Genomic DNA, 18,280 nt, shown 5'->3' with positions numbered 1-18,280 from the left:
TGGCTAAACTACAGTATTACTCAGTAGTACTACCCGGTCTCTCAGTGGTTATGGTTGGGCCCTGAGTGTTTCCTCTCTGACTATACATCCTGACCTAGAAGAACTTCTCCCCTCAGATCCTTTCAAGCCGTTCATCATCTTCTCCAACCGTCATGAGATCCGTCGTATTGACCTCCACAAGGGAGAGTTCAGCGTGTTGGTGCCTAACCTGAGGAACACCATCGCTCTGGACTTCCACCTCAGCCAGAACACCCTCTACTGGACTGATGTGGTGGAGGACAAGATCTATCGCGGGAAACTGTCCGACAACGGAGGTGAGGCAGTCTCCATTTAATCCAGCTTTTAACACTCCTATAGCAGTCAATACAAACTGACATCCATGACAACACATTAATGGAGAGAAAAAAGAAAGCAATGTCCTGTGTTCTTAAAGATCTACTATGAAGATAACTACTGTGACTTATTATTAAAGAAATTAAAAGGATAATGGTAGAAGATTGTTCTGGCAAATCCATCACTGTGTCAAAAGCTCTATCTTCTGTCTTAGGAGGGAGGTGAGGGTTGGGAGGAGGTGAGGTTTAGGAGGAGATGAGGGTTGGGAGGAGGTGAGGTTTAGGAGGAGATGAGGGTTGGGAGGAGGTGAGGGTTGGGAGGAGGTGAGGGTTAGGAGGGTGGTGAGGTTTAGGAGGGAGGTGAGGGTTATGAGGGAGGAGAGGATTAAGAGGTGATGGTTAAGATGGAGATGAGGGTTATGAGGGAGGTGAGGGTTAGGAAGAGGTGAGGATTAGGAGGGAAGTGAGGGTTAGGAAGAGGTGAGGGTTAGGAAGAAGTGAGGGTTAGGAGGGAGGTGATGCTAGGAGGGAGGTGAGGGTTGGGAGGGAGGTGATGGTTAGGAGGGAGGTGATGGTTAGGAGGGAGGTGATGGTTAGGAGGGAGGTGATGGTTAGGAGGGAGGTGAGGGTTGGAAGGGAGGTGAGGGTTAGGAGGGAGGTGATGGTTAGGAGGGAGGTGATGGTTAGGAGGGAGGTGAGGGTTAGGAGGGAGGTGAGGGTTGGAAGGGAGGTGAGGGTTAGGAGGGAGGTGAGGGTTAGGAGGGAGGTGATGGTTAGGAGGGAGGTGAGGGTTGGAAGGGAGGTGAGGGTTAGGAGGGAGGTGAGGGTTAGGAGGGAGGTGAGGGTTAGGAAGAGGTGAGGATTAGGAGGGAAGTGAGGGTTAGGAAGAGGGGAGGGTTAGGAGGGAAGTGAGGGTTAGGAAGAGGTGAGGGTTAGGAAGAGGTGAGGGTTAGGAGGGAGGTGATGCTAGGAGGGAGGTGAGGGTTGGGAGGGAGGTGATGGTTAGGAGGGAGGTGATGGTTAGGAGGGAGGTGAGGGTTGGAAGGGAGGTGAGGGTTAGGAGGGAGGTGAGGGTTAGGAGGGAGGTGATGGTTAGGAGGGAGGTGATGGTTAGGAGGGAGGTGATGGTTAGGAGGGAGGTGAGGGTTAGGAGGGAGGTGATGGTTAGGAGGGAGGTGATGGTTAGGAGGGAGGTGATGGTTAGGAGGGAGGTGATGGTTAGGATGGAGGTGAGGGTTAGGAGGGAGGTGATGGTTAGGAGGGAGGTGAGGGTTGGAAGGGAGGTGAGGGTTAGGAGGGAGGTGAGGGTTAGGAGGGAGGTGAGGGTTAGGAGGGAGGTGATGTTAGGAGGGAGCTGTGGGTTAGGAAGAGGTGAGGGTTAGCAAGACGTGAGGGTTAGGAGGGAAGTGAGGGTTAGGAAGAGGTGAGGGTTAGGAGGAAGGTGAGGGTTGGGAGGGAGGTGAGGGTTGGGAGGGAGGTGATAGATAGGAGGGAGGTGATAGATAGGAGGGAGGTGATGGTTGGGAGGGAGGTGATGGTTAGGAGGGAGGTGATGGTTGGGAGGGAGGTGATGGTTAGGAGGGAGGTGATGGTTGGGAGGGAGGTGATGGTTGGGAGGGAGGTGATGGTTGGGAGGGAGGTGATGGTTGGGAGGGAGGTGATGGTTAGAAGGGAGGTGATGGTTGGGAGGGAGGTGAGGGTTGGGAGGGAGGTGATAGATAGGAGGGAGGTGATAGATAGGAGGGAGGTGGTGGTTGGGAGGGAGGTGATGGTTAGGAGGGAGGTGATGGTTGGGAGGGAGGTGATGGTTAGGAGGGAGGTGATGGTTGGGAGGGAGGTGATGGTTGGGAGGGAGGTGATGGTTAGGAGGGAGGTGATGGTTGGGAGGGAGGTGATGGTTGGGAGGGAGGTGATGGTTAGAAGGAAGGTGATGGTTAGGAGCGAGGTGATGGTTAGGAGGGAGGTGATGGTTGGGAGGGAGGTGATGGTTGGGATGGAGGTGATGGTTGGGAGGGAGGTGATGGTTAGGAGGGAGGTGAGGGTTGGGAGTGAGGTGATGGTTGGGAGGGAGGTGATGGTTGGGAGGGAGGTGATGGTTGGGAGGGAGGTGATGGTTGGGAGGGAGGTGATGGTTGGGAGGGAGGTGATGGTTAGGAGGGAGGTGATGGTTGGGAGGGAGGTGATGGTTGGGATGGAGGTGATGGTTGGGAGGGAGGTGATGGTTGGGAGGGAGGTGATGGTTGGGAGGGAGGTGATGGTTGGGAGGGAGGTGATGGCTGGGAGGGAGGTGATGGTTGGGAGGGAGGTGATGGTTGGGAGGGAGGTGATGGTTAGGAGGGAGGTGAGGGTTAGGAGGGAGGTGATGGTTGGGAGGGAGGTGATGGTTGGGAGGGAGGTGATGGTTGGGAGGGAGGTGATGGTTAGGGGAGAGGTGAGGGTTGGAAGGGAGGTGAGGGTTGGAAGGGAAGTGAGGGTTAGGAGGGAGGTGATGTTAGGAGGGAGGTGATGTTAGGAGGGAGCTGGGGGTTAGGAAGAGGTGATGGTTAGGAAGAGGTGAGGGTTAGGAAGAGGTGAGGGTTAGGAGGGAGGTGAAGTTAGGAGGGAGGTGATGTTAGGATGGAGGTGAGGGTTAGGAGGGAGGTGAGGGTTAGGAGGGAGGTGAGGGTTAGGAAGAGGTAAGTGTTGGGAGGTGAGGGTTAGGAAGAGGTGAGGGTTAGGAGGGAGATGAGGGTTAGGAGGGAGATGACGGTTAGGGAGATGAGGGTTAGGAGAGGTGAGGTTTGGGTTAGGAGGAGGTGAGGGTTAGGAGGGAGATGAGGGTTAGGAGGGAGATGAGGGTTAGGGAGATGAGGGTTAGGAGAGGTGAGGTTTGGGTTAGGAGGAGGTGAGGGTTAGGAGGGAAGTGATGGTTTAAGCATCTCTTTATATTTTGGGTGATTCTGTGTCTTTTCTAGTGTATGTTTTTTTATTCTATTATGCGGCAGCCAATTTCTCCTTTCTGGGACAATAACGCACTATGACTACTTTATGACATATCACAAAGAGACAAGGGTAGTGGCAGAAGATATTCTGGAAAACCCATCACTAGCATGTTCAAAGCTCTGCTTGTCTGCCTGGTTTTGCATCAGCCAACATAGAACATAGAACCACAATATTGATGTATATGCTGATTCGGTGAGAGAGTTTATTAGCAAGTGCATCGGTGATGTTGTACCCACGGCGACTATTAAAATCTTCCCCAACCAGAAACCGTGGATTGATGGCAGCATTCGAGCAAAACTGAAAGCGCGAACCACTGCTTTTAATCAGGGCAAGGTGACCGGAAACATGACCGAATACAAACAGTGTAGCTATTCCCTCCGCAAGGCAATCAAACAAGCTAAGCGTCAGTATAGAGACAAAGTAGAGTCGCAATTCAACGGCTCAGACTCAAGAGGTATGTGGCAGGGTCTACAGTCAATCCCGGATTACAAAAAGAAAACCAGCCCCGTCGCGGACCAGGATGTCTTGCTCCCAGACAGACTAAACAACTTCTTTGCTCGCTTTGAGGACAATACAGTGCCACCGACACGGCCCGGTACCAAAACCTGCGGGCTCTCCTTCACCACAGCCAACGTGAGTAAAACATTTAAACGTGTTAACCCTCGCAAGGCTGCCGGCCCAGACTGCATCCCTAGCCGCGTCCTCAGAGCATGCGCAGACCAGCTGGCTGGTGTGTTTACAGACATATTCAATCAATCCCTATCCCAGTCTGATGTTCCCACATGCTTCAAGAGGGCCACCATTGTTCCTGTTCCCAAGAAAGCTAAGGTAACTGAGGTAATCGACTATCGCCCCGTAGCACTCACTTCCGTCATAATGAAGTGCTTTTAGAGACTAGTCAAGGATCATATCACCTCCACCCTACCTGACACCCTAGACCCACTTCAATTTGCTTACCGCCCCAATAGGTCCACAGACGACGCAATTGCAATCACACTGCACACTGCCCTAACCCATCTGGACAAGAGGAATACCTATGTAAGAATGCTGTTCATCAACTACACCTCAGCATTTAACACCATAGTACCCTCAAAACTCGTCATTAAGCTCGAGACCCTGGGTCTCGACCCCGCACTGTGCAACTGGGACCTGGACTTTCTTTTTTTTTTTTTTTTTTTAAATGTTATCCCCTTTTCTCCCCAATTTTCGTGGTATCCAATCGCTAGTAATTACTATCTTGTCTCATCGCTACAACTCCCGTACGGGCTCGGGAGAGACGAAGGTCGAAAGTCATGCGTCCTCCGAAGCACAACCCAACCAAGCCGCACTGCTTCTTTAACACAGCGCGCCTCCAACCCGGAAGCCAGCCGCACCAATGTGTCGGAGGAAACACCGTGCACCTGGCCCCCTTGGTTAGCACGCACTGCGCCCAGCCCGCCACAGGAGTCGCTGGAGCGCGATGAGACAAGGAAATCCCTACCGGCCAAACCCTCCCTTACCCGGACGACGCTAGCCCAATTGTGCGTCGCCCCACGGACCTCCGGTCGCGGCCGGCTGCGACAGAGCCTGGGGTCGAACCCAGAGACTCTGGTGGCGCAGTTAGCACTGCGATGCAGTGCTCTAGACCACTGCGCCACCCGGGAGGCCCTGGGTCCTGGACTTTCTGACGGGACGCACTCATGTGGTGAGGGTAGGAAACAACATCTCCACCCTGCTGATCCTCAACACTGGGGCCCACACAAGGGTGCGTTCTCAGCCCTGTCCTGTACTCCCTGTTCACCCATGACTGCGTGGCCATGCACGCCTCCAACTCAATCATCAAGTTTGCAGACGACACTACAGTGGTAGGCTTGATTACCAACAACAACGAGACGGCCTACAAGGAGGAGGTGAGGGCCCTTGGGGTGTGGTGTCAGGAAAATAACCTCACACTCAACGTCAACAAAACAAATGAGATGATCGTGGACTTCAGGAAACAGCAGAGGGAGCAACCCCCTATCCACATCGACGGGACAGTAGTGGAGAAGGGGGAACGTTTTAAGTTCCTCGACGTACACATCACGGACAAACTGAAATGGTCCACCCACACAGACAGCGTTGTGAAGAAGGCGCAGTAGCGCCTCTTCAACCTCAGGAGGCTGAAGAAATTTGGCTTGTCACCAAAAGCACTCACAAACTTCTACAGATGCACAATCGAGAGCATCCTGTCGGGCTGTATCACTGCCTGGTATGGCAACTGCTCCACCCACACCCGTAAGGCTCTCCAGAGGGTAGTGAGGTCTGCACAACGCATCACCGGGGGCAAACTACCTGCCCTCCAGGACACCTACACCACCCGAAGTCACAGGAAGGCCAAAAATATCATCAAGGACAACAACCACCGAGCCACTGCCTGTTCACCCCGCTATCATCCAGAAGGCGAGGTCAGTACAGGTGCATCAAAGCTGGGACCGAGAGACTGAAAAACAGCTTCTATCTCAAGGCCATCAGACTGTTAAACAGCCATCACTAACATTGAGTGGCTGCTGCCAACATACTGACTCAAATCTCTAGGATGAAATAGATGTATCACTAGTCACTTTAAACAATGCCACTTTATATAATGTTTACATACCCTACATTACTCATCTCATATGTATATACTGTACTCTATACCATCTACTGCATCTTGCCTGTGCCGTTTGGCCATCGCTCATCCATATATTTATATGTACATATTCTTATTCATTCCTTCACACTTGTATGTAAAAGCTAGTTGTTGTGAAATTGTTAGATTACTTGTTAGATATTACTGCATTGTCGGAACTAGAAGCACAAGCATTTCGCTACACTCGCATTAACATCTGCTAACCATGTGTATGTAAATTTGATTTGATTTGATCTGGCTTCAAAATTAGAAAGCCTCTGTAGTAGAAAGGACAATGTTTTTATTATTTTCTTTTCTTTCATTGTATTATTCTCTTAGGACAAGAAAATAGGTTACCCAAACTGTGTACTTTTTCTGAGTGAATGTACTTTTCCCGAACTTTGTTTCTTTGTCTCTTCCCATTTGTTTCACCATCCGTTGCGTGACTGCAGGCAGCCTTAGCCAGAGCAACACACACGCACGCACAAACACAGGTGCACGCACACACAAACACAGTGGGGTAGCGTAGGAGACACTACATTACACTCCCCGTTCTCACCCCTCCTAAAAACAACCCTCCTATGAGACATTGTGTCCAAGCCATAGATCAGTCCATGCTGCTTCTGATTGAAGACGATTCAGCAATTCAGCAGCTTCTAAACTGTGGGGCAAACATGGTCACTGTGCACTGCCAACAACAAACAAAAGAGCCAACTGTGGTTCCCGCAGTATAACAACAACCAAGCTGTGAGAAGCCTGTTGGAAGGCCATGTGAAGGACTCCACAGAATCATCAGTTGTACACCATTACTACTTAGCTTTCATTGAGGTCACAGGCTTTTCTAGGATAAGAGAGGGATAGCTGCACAAGTGCACATGGGGAGATGGAGGTGTGTGTGTGTGTGTGTGTGTGTGTGTGTGTGTGTGTGTGTGTGTGTGTGTGTGTGTGTGTGTGTGTGTGTGTGTGTGTGTGTGTGTGTGTGTGTGTGTGTGTGTGTGTGTGTGTGTGTGTGTGTGTGTGTGTGTGTGTGTGTGAGAGAGAGAGACCCACTAGAAACTCTCCACTAGAAAGCCCCCACTAGAAACCCCCCACTAGAAACTCTCCACTAGAAACTCTCCACTAGCAACTCCCCACGAGAAACCCCACACTAGAAACTCCCCACTAGAAACTCTCCACTAGATACTCCCCACTAGAAACCCCACACTAGAAACCCCACACTAGAAACTCTCCACTAGAAACTCTCCACTAAAAACCCTCCACTAGAAACCCTCCACTAGAAACCCTCCACTAGAAACCCCCCACTAGAAACTCTCCACTAGAAACCCTCCACTAGAAACCCTCCACTAGAAACCTCCCACTTGAAACTCTCCACTAGAAACCCCCCATTAGAAACCCCCCACTAGAAACCCTCCACTAGAAACTCTCCACTAGAAACTCTCCACTAGAAACCCTCCACTAGAAACCCCCCACTAGAAACCCCCCACTAGAAACACTCCACTAGAAATCCCCCATTAGAAACCCTCCACTAAAAACTCTCCACTAGAAACTCTCCACTAGAAACCCCCCACTAGAAACCTCCCACTAGAAACTCTCCACTAGAAACTCTCCACTAGAAACTCTCCACTAGAAACCCCCCACTAGAAACCCCCCACTTGAAACTCTCCACTAGAGACCCCCCATTAGAACCCCCCCACTAGAAACCCTCCACTAGAAACTCTCCACTAGAAACCCTCCACTAGAAACCCTCCACTAGAAACTCTCCACTAGAAACCCCCCATTAGAAACCGCCCACTAGAAACCCCCCACTAGAAACACTCCACTAGAAACCCCCCATTAGAAACCCTCCACTAAAAACTCTCCACTAGAAACTCTCCACTAGAAACCCCCCACTAGAAACCTCCCACTAGAAACTCTCCACTAGAAACTCTCCACTAGAAACTCTCCACTAGAAACCCCCCACTAGAAACACTCCACTAGAAACCCCCCATTAGAAACCCTCCACTAAAAACTCTCCACTAGAAACTCTCCACTAGAAACCCCCCACTAGAAACCTCCCACTAGAAACTCTCCACTAGAAACTCTCCACTGGAAACTCTCCACTAGAAACCCCCCACTAGAAACACTCCACTAGAAACCCCCCATTAGAAACCCTCCACTAAAAACTCTCCACTAGAAACTCTCCACTAGAAACCCCCCACTAGAAACTCTCCACTAGAAAGCCCCCACTAGAAACCCCCCACTAGAAACTCTCCACTAGAAACTCTCCACTAGCAACTCCCCACGAGAAACCCCACACTAGAAACTCCCCACTAGAAACTCTCCACTAGATACTCCCCACTAGAAACCCCACACTAGAAACCCCACACTAGAAACTCTCCACTAGAAACTCTCCACTAAAAACCCTCCACTAGAAACCCCACACTAGAAACCCCACACTAGAAACTCTCCACTAGAAACTCTCCACTAAAAACCCTCCACTAGAAACCCTCCGCTAGAAACCCTCCACTAGAAACCCCCCACTAGAAACTCTCCACTAGAAACCCTCCACTAGAAACCCTCCACTAGAAACCCCCCACTTGAAACTCTCCACTAGAAACCCCCCATTAGAAACCCCCCACTAGAAACCCTCCACTAGAAACTCTCCACTAGAAACTCTCCACTAGAAACCCTCCACTAGAAACCCTCCACTAGAAACTCTCCACTAGAAACCCCCCATTAGAAACCCCCCACTAGAAACCCCCCACTAGAAACACTCCACTAGAAATCCCCCATTAGAAACCCTCCACTAAAAACTCTCCACTAGAAACTCTCCACTAGAAACCCCCCACTAGAAACCTCCCACTAGAAACTCTCCACTAGAAACTCTCCACTAGAAACTCTCCACTAGAAACCCCCCACTAGAAACCCCCCACTTGAAACTCTCCACTAGAGACCCCCCATTAGAAACCCCCCACTAGAAACCCTCCACTAGAAACTCTCCACTAGAAACCCTCCACTAGAAACCCTCCACTAGAAACCCTCCACTAGAAACTCTCCACTAGAAACCCCCCATTAGAAACCCCCCACTAGAAACCCCCCACTAGAAACACTCCACTAGAAACCCCCCATTAGAAACCCTCCACTAAAAACTCTCCACTAGAAACTCTCCACTAGAAACCCCCCACTAGAAACCTCCCACTAGAAACTCTCCACTAGAAACTCTCCACTAGAAACTCTCCACTAGAAACCCCCCACTAGAAACACTCCACTAGAAACCCCCCATTAGAAACCCTCCACTAAAAACTCTCCACTAGAAACTCTCCACTAGAAACCCCCCACTAGAAACCTCCCACTAGAAACTCTCCACTAGAAACTCTCCACTGGAAACTCTCCACTAGAAACCCCCCACTAGAAACACTCCACTAGAAACCCCCCATTAGAAACCCTCCACTAAAAACTCTCCACTAGAAACTCTCCACTAGAAACCCCCCACTAGAAACCTCCCACTAGAAACTCTCCACTAGAAACCCCCCACTAGAAACCTCCCACTAGAAACTCTCCACTAGAAACTCTCCACTAGAAACCCTCCACTAGAAACCCCACACTTGAAGCCCTCCACTAGAAACCCCACACTAGAAACCCCCCATTGGAAATCCTACACTGACCAACTGACTGATTCGGATTCCACAGAGAAGGAATTCTAAACAGTCCTCTCAGTTTGTCAGCGGTTTGCTGCAGTTAAACATGTGAGCTGCAAGATGGAGTTAGTCTCTAGCTGCTGTCTTTTGACATGAGCTAGACAGACATATTGTATTACTTCAGCAGATATTACCCCATTGCATAAAGCTCTAATACAGCTTGGTTCACTGGGTACCATTTCTGTCATGTCCATTATGAAGAGCTATCTAATCATGTTATTTTCTTCAAATTTCATCAATCGTTTTTTTCCTTCTGTGTATTGAGGTAGGTGATTGGAGTGTCAAACAAATCTACAATTTCCTATGCAAGGCACTAACCCAGCCATCTTCTATCTCCCATTTCATACCCTACCCCTCTCTCCTCCCCTCCATCCCCCCTCCTACCCCCTCCAGCTCTGACCAGTTTCGAGGTGGTAATCCAGTATGGCCTGGCCACTCCAGAAGGGCTGGCTGTGGACTGGATAGCAGGGAACATCTACTGGGTGGAGAGTAACCTGGATCAGATAGAGGTAGCCAAGCTGGACGGAACCATGAGGACCACCCTACTGGCTGGTGAGGTGGAGCACCCACGGGCCATCGCTCTCGACCCCAGAGACGGGTGAGGAAACAAAACTATAGATTACAAAACAGTAAAGTGTAGATTAGTATAGAACAGTAAAGTGTAGATTAGTATAGAACAGTAAAGTGTAGATTAGTATAGAACATTAAAGTGTAGATTAGTATAGAACAGTAAAGTGTAGATTAGTATAGAACAGTAAAGTGTAGATTTTGACATTAGTCAACAACAAAAAACTCTAAACAAGACATGATATCAATAAAAAGATACAACAAGCTGAAACGAGCCACATACGATTCCCCACATGGCAGCTTCTTGTCGTTGGTGCTAGCTATCTGACCTGTCAGAATCACATCAACATACAGACTTCTGCCTCATTGAAGCCTGTCCTTGGAACTGTGAAGAGTAGACAATAGCACCATGAGGACCACCTAGCTGGGGTAGGTGAAGCACCCCAGGGCCATCACACTGGACCCATGCGATGGGTAGATAACATGGAACCATAGAATAGATACCATATTTTATGTAACCTTTATTTAACTAGGCAAGTCAGTTAAGACCAAATTCTTACTTACAATGACAGCCTACCCCGGCCAAACATTAACCGGGACAGTGCTGGGCCAATTGTGCAGCGCCCTATAGGACTCCCAATCACTGGTTGTGATTCAGCCTGGAATCAAACCAGGGTCTGTAATGACACCTCATGCACTGAAATGCGGTGCCTTAGACCACTGCGCCACTCTGGAGCCCAAAAATAGAACCATATAACATATACTATAGAAACATAGAACAGATACTATATAACTATAGAACAGATACCATAGAACCATAGAACAGATACCATGGAACCATAGAACAGATATCATAGAACAGATACTATAGAACTATAGAACAGATACCATAGAACATATACTGTAGAACAGACAACATAGAACCAATACCATAGAACCATAGAACATATACCATATACCATAGAACCATTGAACAGATACTATAGAACCAAAGGACAGATACCATAGAACCATAGAACAGATACCATGGAACTGTGCGGTGGCAGGTAGCCTAGTGGTTAGAGCGTTGGGACAGTAACTGAAAGGTTGCTAGATTGAGTCCCCGAGCTGACAAGGTAACACATCTGTCGTTCTGCCCCTGAACAAGGCAGTTAACCCACTGTTCCTAGGCCGTCATTGTAAATAAGAATTTGTTCTTAACTGACCTGCCTTGTTAAATGAAGGTTACGTTAAAAAAAGAACAGATACCATGGAACCATGGAGTGGCAGGTAGCCTAGTGGTTAGAGTGTTGGGCCAGTAACTGAAAGGTTGCTAGATCAAATCTGCCCCTGAACAGGCAGTTAACCCACTGTTCCTAGGCTGTCATTGTAAATAAAAATGTGTTCTTAGATATAATAGATATCATGGAACCATAGAACCAAAGAGCCATAATGTGATTGCATAGTAGTACCTCTTCACAGTCTCATACTGTATGTATGACATACAATATCAGTCAAAATTGTACAATGTAGAAAATAGTACAAATAAAGAAAAACGCTTGAATGAGTAGGTGTTCTAAAACTTTTGACCGGTAGTGTAATGCTGCTGAATATTCCTGAATGTGTGTTTCTCTTTCTTTTCTTGGTCTGTGTCTAGTATTCTGTTCTGGACGGACTGGGATGCCAGCTTGCCCAGGATAGAGGCAGCATCTATGAGTGGTGAGGCCAGGAGGACTATCCACAGAGAGACTGGCAGCGGTGGCTGGCCAAACGGACTGACTGTAGACTACATGGAGAGACGCATTGTATGGATCGATGCCAGGTACTGTTGCTCTCCTTGCTATACGCACACACACACACACACACGCACACACGCACACACGCACACGCACACGCACACACCCTCACCCACTCACCTCCTCTCATAAATGCTCTCTCCCCAGGTCTGATGCCATTTACTCTGCTCTGTATGACGGCTCTGGTCTGATCGAGGTGCTGAGGGGTCATGAGTACCTGTCTCATCCTTTTGCTGTCACTATGTACGGAGGAGAGGTGTACTGGACAGACTGGAGGACCAACACTCTGGCCAAGGCCAACAAGTGGACCGGCAGCAACGTAACCGTGGTCCAACGCACCAACACACAACCCTTCGACCTGCAGGTGTATCATCCCTCCAGACAGCCCCAGGGTAGGTCACACGGACGGACGGATGCTTACATAAATACGTACAGAGCCTTCAGAAATGATTCATACCCCTTGACTTATTCCACATTTTGTTGTTACAGCCTGATTCCGACATGTTCTCATCTGTCTACACACAATACCCCATAATGAGAGTGAAAACATGTTTTTAGACATTTTTGCAAATTTAAGAAAAGAAAATACAGAAATATTTCATTTACGTAAGTACTCACACTCCTGAGTCCATATTTTGTAGAAGCACTGTAGCGATTACAGCTGTGAGTCGTTATGGGTAAGTCTCTTGAGAGCTTTCCACACCTGGATTGTGCAGCATTTGCTCATTATAATTTTCAAAATTCTTCAAGCTCTGTTAAATTGATTGTTGATCATAAGTCACAAGTTGCATGGACTCTATCATCTCTGTACCCCACACATACAATGATCTGTAAGGTCCCTCAGATGAGCAGTGAATTTCAAACGCAGATTAAACCACAAAGACCATGGAGGTTTTCCAATGCCTTGCAAAGAAGGGCACCTATTGGTAAATTGGTAACTTGAGCATGGTCAAGTTATTAATTACACTTTGCATTGTAAATATCTAGGCGTCCTTCCTAACTCAGTTGCCGGATAGGAAGGAAACCACTCAGTGATTTCATCATGAGGCCAATGGTGAATTTAAAACAGTTACAGAGTTTAATGACTGTGAGAAAACTGAGGTTGGATCAACAACTTTATAGTTACTCCACAATACTAACCTAATTGACAGAGAAAAAGAAGGAAGCCTGTAAAGAATACAAATATTCCAAAACATGCATCCCGTTTGCAACAAGGCACTAAAGTAATACAGCAAAACAGTAGGCAAAACAATTAACTTTTTATCCTGAATACAAAGTATTATGTTTCGGCAAATCCAATACAACACATTACTGAGTACCACTCTCCATATTTTCAAGCATAGTGGTGGCTGCATCATGTTATGGGTATGCTTGTCATTGGCAAGGACTAGGGAGTTTTTTAGGATAAAAAAAACAGAATCAATTCTGGAGTTGCTTACCAAGAAGACAGTGAATGTTCCCGAGTGGCCGAGTTACAGTTTTGACGTAAATCTATTTGAAACTAAGGCAAAATCTGAAAATGTTTGTCTAGCGTTTTGTTAAGGAACATTGTCCTCCTGAACTCATTTAGACTTGCCATAGCAAACAAGTTAAATACTTATTGACTATTAATTTGTAAAAATGTGTGAAAACATAATTTCACTTTGACATTATGGGGTATTGTGTGTAGGCAAGTGGCAAAACATCTCAATTTAATACATTTTAAATTCAGGCTGTGTAACAAAATGTGCAAAAAGCCAAGGGATGTGAATACATTATGAAGACACTGTACACACGCACGCATGCACGCCGACACACACAAGCAACCTCACACTTCACAGCTGCCTCTTACTGCTAACTGGACTGTGACACACACTTTGGTGCAGTGATGGAGGAAAGGGCAGAACTGCAGAGTGGTGCACTACACTCCAGACCTGCTGAATCCAAAACACTCAACTCCCCTCAGACAGCTGACCTTTCACTGTTGTCCCATGTGTTGTGTTACCTACATGATCCTGTGAATCACACACACTGTGGATAATAAAGGCCACACACTGTGGACAATAAAGGCCACACACTGGGGATAATAAAGGCCACACACTGTGGATAATAAAGGCCACACACTGTGTATAATAAAGGCCACACACTGTGGATAATAAAGCACAAACACTGTGGATACTAAAGGCCACACACTGTGGACAATAAAGGCCACACACTGTGGATAATAAAGGCCACACACTGTGGACAATAAAGGCCACACACTGTGGATAATAAAGGCCACACACTGTGGATAATAAAGGCCACACACTGTGGATAATAAAGCACAAACACTGTGGATACTAAAGGCCACATACTGTGGATAATAAAGGCCACACGCTGTGGATAATAAAGGCCACACACTGTGGATAATAAAGGCCACACACTGTGGATAATAAAGGCCACACACTGTGGATAATAAAGGCCACACACTGTGGATAATAAAGGCCACACACTGTGGATAATAAAGCACAAACACTGTGGATACTAAAGGCCACATACTGTGGATAATAAAGGCCACACACTGTGGATAATAAAGGCCACACACTGTGGATGATAAAGGCCACACACTGTGGATAATAAAGGCCACACACTGTGGATAATAAAGCACAAACACTGTGGATACTAAAGGCCACATACTGTGGATAATAAAGGCCACACACTGCAGTACTCTTGTTATGTCAGTGACTGATAGTTAATTAGTCCATGTCAGCTAACATTATTGAGATTGCTAAGTTAGTTTAGCGACCAGATTTTTAAACTTGTTATCATGGTTGAATTACCGGCCGGGGGGCCCCCATTTATCTTGTTAATCAGTCTCACTCAGATACTGTATCATATGCTGTCAATGGGTGGGTGTAGCTGGTGCATGGAAGTCAGGCGCAGGAGAACAGAGATGAGTGGACAAAGCTCTTTACTCAGGCAATTATTAAAGCTGATCACAGTGGTTAACACTAGGAGAGAGCTGATCACAGTGGTTAACACTAGGAGAGAGCTGATCACAGTGGTTAACACAAGGAGAGAGCTGATCACAGTGGTTAACACAAGGAGAGAGCTGCTCACAGTGGTTAACGCTAGGAGAGAGCTGCTCACAGTGGTTAACACTAGGAGAGAGCTGCTCACAGTGGTTAACACTAGGAGAGAGCTGATCACAGTGGTTAACGCTAGGAGAGAGCTGCTCACAGTGGTTAACGCTAGGAGAGAGCTGATCACAGTGGTTAACGCTAGGAGAGAGCTGCTCACAGTGGTTAACACTAGGAGAGAGCTGCTCACAGTGGTTAACACTAGGAGAGAGCTGATCACAGTGGTTAACACTAGGAGAGAGCTGATCACAGTGGTTAACACTAGGAGAGAGCTGATCACAGTGGTTAACACTAGGAGAGAGCTGCTCACAGTGGGTAACACTAGGAGAGAGCTGATCACAGTGGTTAACACAAGGAGAGAGCTGATCACAGTGGTTAACACAAGGAGAGAGCTGATCACAGTGGTTAACACTAGGAGAGAGCTGATCACAGTGGTTAACACAAGGAGAGAGCTGCTCACAGTCGGTAACACAAGGAGAGAGCTGCTCACAGTGGTTAACACTAGAAGAGAGCTGATCACAGTGGTTAACGCTAGGAGAGAGCTGCTCACAGTGGTTAACGCTAGGAGAGAGCTGCTCACAGTGGTTAACACTAGGAGAGAGCTGCTCACAGTGGTTAACACTAGGAGAGAGCTGCTCACAGTGGTTAACACTAGGAGAGAGCTGATCACAGTGGTTAACACTAGGAGAGAGCTGATCACAGTGGTTAACACTAGGAGAGAGCTGATCACAGTGGTTAACACTAGGAGAGAGCTGATCACAGTGGTTAACACTAGGAGAGAGCTGATCACAGTGGTTAACACTAGGAGAGAGCTGATCACAGTGGTTAACACTAGGAGAGAGCTGATCACAGTGGTTAACATGTCTTCTTCCCCTCAGCTCCTAACCCTTGTGCAACCGCTGACGGGCAGAGCCCCTGTTCTCACCTGTGTCTGATCAGCTACAACCAGACTTTCTCCTGTGCCTGTCCTCACCTCATGAAGCTGCAGGCTGACAAACACACCTGCAAAGGTAGGAACACACAGCAACACACACATACTCAGAGGGCTGGGTGATGACCAATGGGTCTGAGCTGGGTCTAAATGTGGAATGTGTGTGTAATTTTCTGTAATTTAGACACACAATCAGATGATTGTCTTCCTAATGAGAATAGCTCCATTTTAGTCCAGCAGCTGTTGCATAACATTTGGATATGTTGAAATACTGTCTTTGTGATGTGTTGATGGTAACTCTTCCCCTTTATCCCTTGTCTCTTCCATTCTCTCCCCTACAAGAGTCCCGTCAGTTCCTGCTGTATGCCCGTCAGACAGAGATCAGGGGAGTGGACATAGACAACCCCTACTATAACTACATCATCTCCTTCACGGTGCCAGACATAGACAACGTGACTGTGGTGGACTATGACGCTCTGGAGAACCGGATCTACTGGTCAGATGTTCGAACCCAGACCATCAAGAGAGCCTTCATCAACGGGACCGGAGTGGAGACTGTGGTGTCTGCTGGTAGGAAGACCCCTTTATCTTGGGATCAGATTCGGGTTCTTTTCTTTCAGGCGTGTGAGTTTTGTACCTTTACGACTATAAGTTCCAAAGTTCCTGGCAAGCTCAATGAAGAGCAGATGAAGTCTTTGAAAGAAAACAAATACTGCTTTGGAATCCACTGGGCAAATTTTAGATCAAGGAATTTGTTTATTTAATGTAGTTAGTGGTTTAGTTAAAATTGCCTGTATGTGTGCTTGTTTCTTCAGACCTGCCCAACGCCCATGGTCTGGCAGTAGACTGGGTGTCTAGGAACCTGTTCTGGACCAGCTATGATGTCAATAAGAAACAGATCAACGTGGCCAGACTGGACGGATCCTTTAAGAACGCTGTAATCCAGGGCCTTGATAAACCCAACTGTCTGGTCCTGCACCCTGTACTGGGGTTAGTGGGACACACACACACCACACACCACACACACACACACACACACACACACACACACACACACACACACACACACACACACACACCACAGACACCACACACACCACACACACCACACACACCACACACCACACACCACACACACCACATACACACACACACACACACACACACACACACACCACACACACCACACACCACACACACACACACACACACACACACACACCACACACACCACACACACCACACACACCACACACCACACACCACACACACCACATACACACACACACACACACACACACACACACCACACACCACACACACACACACACTAGAGGAGTGGGAATGGAGTTTGGAATAACACAATGACAGCAAAAGAACGTTGATGTTGCCACTGTGATTTCAGTCACGTGACAGTCAAGCCAAGATTAATGTATAGTAACATGTCATGTGTGTGTCCTTCTCCAGAAAGCTGTACTGGACCGATGGGGACAACATCAGTGTGGCCAACATGGATGGCAGCAACCATACGACGCTCTTCACCAATCAGAGGAGCCCTATAGGTGAGTGTCGTGTGAAAAAATGCTGAGAGTATGAAAGAAAGTGAGGGCCAGAGTGACAGAACATTTGAGAGGGAGAGGGAGAGGGAGAGAGAGAGGGAGAGAGAGAGGGAGAGGGAGAGAGAGAGAGAGAGAGAGAGAGAGAGTTGACCATGTTCAGTAGTGGTGTGTCTGTCCTTTTTGTCCCCTCCAGGCCTGTCCATAGACTACGACAGACTGTGTGAAAGAGAGAGAGATTCTGACTGTGATCGTGTTGTGCTAACTGTAACCTTTCTGTCCCCTCCAGGCCTGTCTGTAGACTACGACAGTGAGCAGCTGTACTGGGTCAGCTCAGGGAACGGCACCATCAGTCGCTGTAAGCTGGATGGCTCAGGCCTGGAGGTCCTGGACGGGGTCAAACCGGGCAGGCTGACCAAGGCCTCTGCTCTGGCCATCATGGGTAAGGGAGAAACAGACTGTTGTGTCCTGCTTTAGTGTTATCCCTCAACCCACTATTGTGTCTTTAAATACCTGTCTGTTGTGACTTTGAGAGATAGTGTGTGTTCAGTTCAATTTGAAAAAGCTTTATTGTCCATTGATTACATGAGAGAGAGCATTTTCTTGAAGCATGAGCTTGAGGCTGGTTGACACAAAACACCAAAACACCAATTCGTAATAAACTGAATGTCCATTGTGTGTGTGTGTGTGTGTGTGTGTGTGTGTGTGTGTGTGTGTGTGTGTGTGTGTGTGTGTG

The 18,280-nt window shown here is 47.9% G+C and overlaps 1 protein-coding gene across 2 annotated transcripts in view; it reads left to right on the top strand.

The window, feature by feature from the left end:
• LOC129829690 (low-density lipoprotein receptor-related protein 1-like) overlaps nt 1-18,280 on the top strand; it is a 251,799-nt gene that overhangs the window by 151,999 nt on the left and 81,520 nt on the right. For both annotated transcript variants that reach the window (XM_055891550.1, XM_055891549.1), the window contains exons 25-33: nt 117-314; nt 10,011-10,215; nt 11,821-11,985; nt 12,107-12,351; nt 15,936-16,067; nt 16,331-16,558; nt 16,804-16,978; nt 17,456-17,550; nt 17,834-17,986. In XM_055891550.1, the coding sequence (XP_055747525.1) occupies nt 117-314; nt 10,011-10,215; nt 11,821-11,985; nt 12,107-12,351; nt 15,936-16,067; nt 16,331-16,558; nt 16,804-16,978; nt 17,456-17,550; nt 17,834-17,986 (1,596 nt within the window). The remainder of the gene's footprint in view (nt 1-116; nt 315-10,010; nt 10,216-11,820; nt 11,986-12,106; nt 12,352-15,935; nt 16,068-16,330; nt 16,559-16,803; nt 16,979-17,455; nt 17,551-17,833; nt 17,987-18,280) is intronic.

This window comes from Salvelinus fontinalis, chromosome 31 (genome assembly GCF_029448725.1).
Source record: "Salvelinus fontinalis isolate EN_2023a chromosome 31, ASM2944872v1, whole genome shotgun sequence".
In the NCBI taxonomy this organism is placed as follows: domain Eukaryota; kingdom Metazoa; phylum Chordata; class Actinopteri; order Salmoniformes; family Salmonidae; genus Salvelinus; species Salvelinus fontinalis.
Note: the sequence above shows the minus strand (reverse complement) of the source record. Positions and strands in the feature narration are given on the sequence as shown.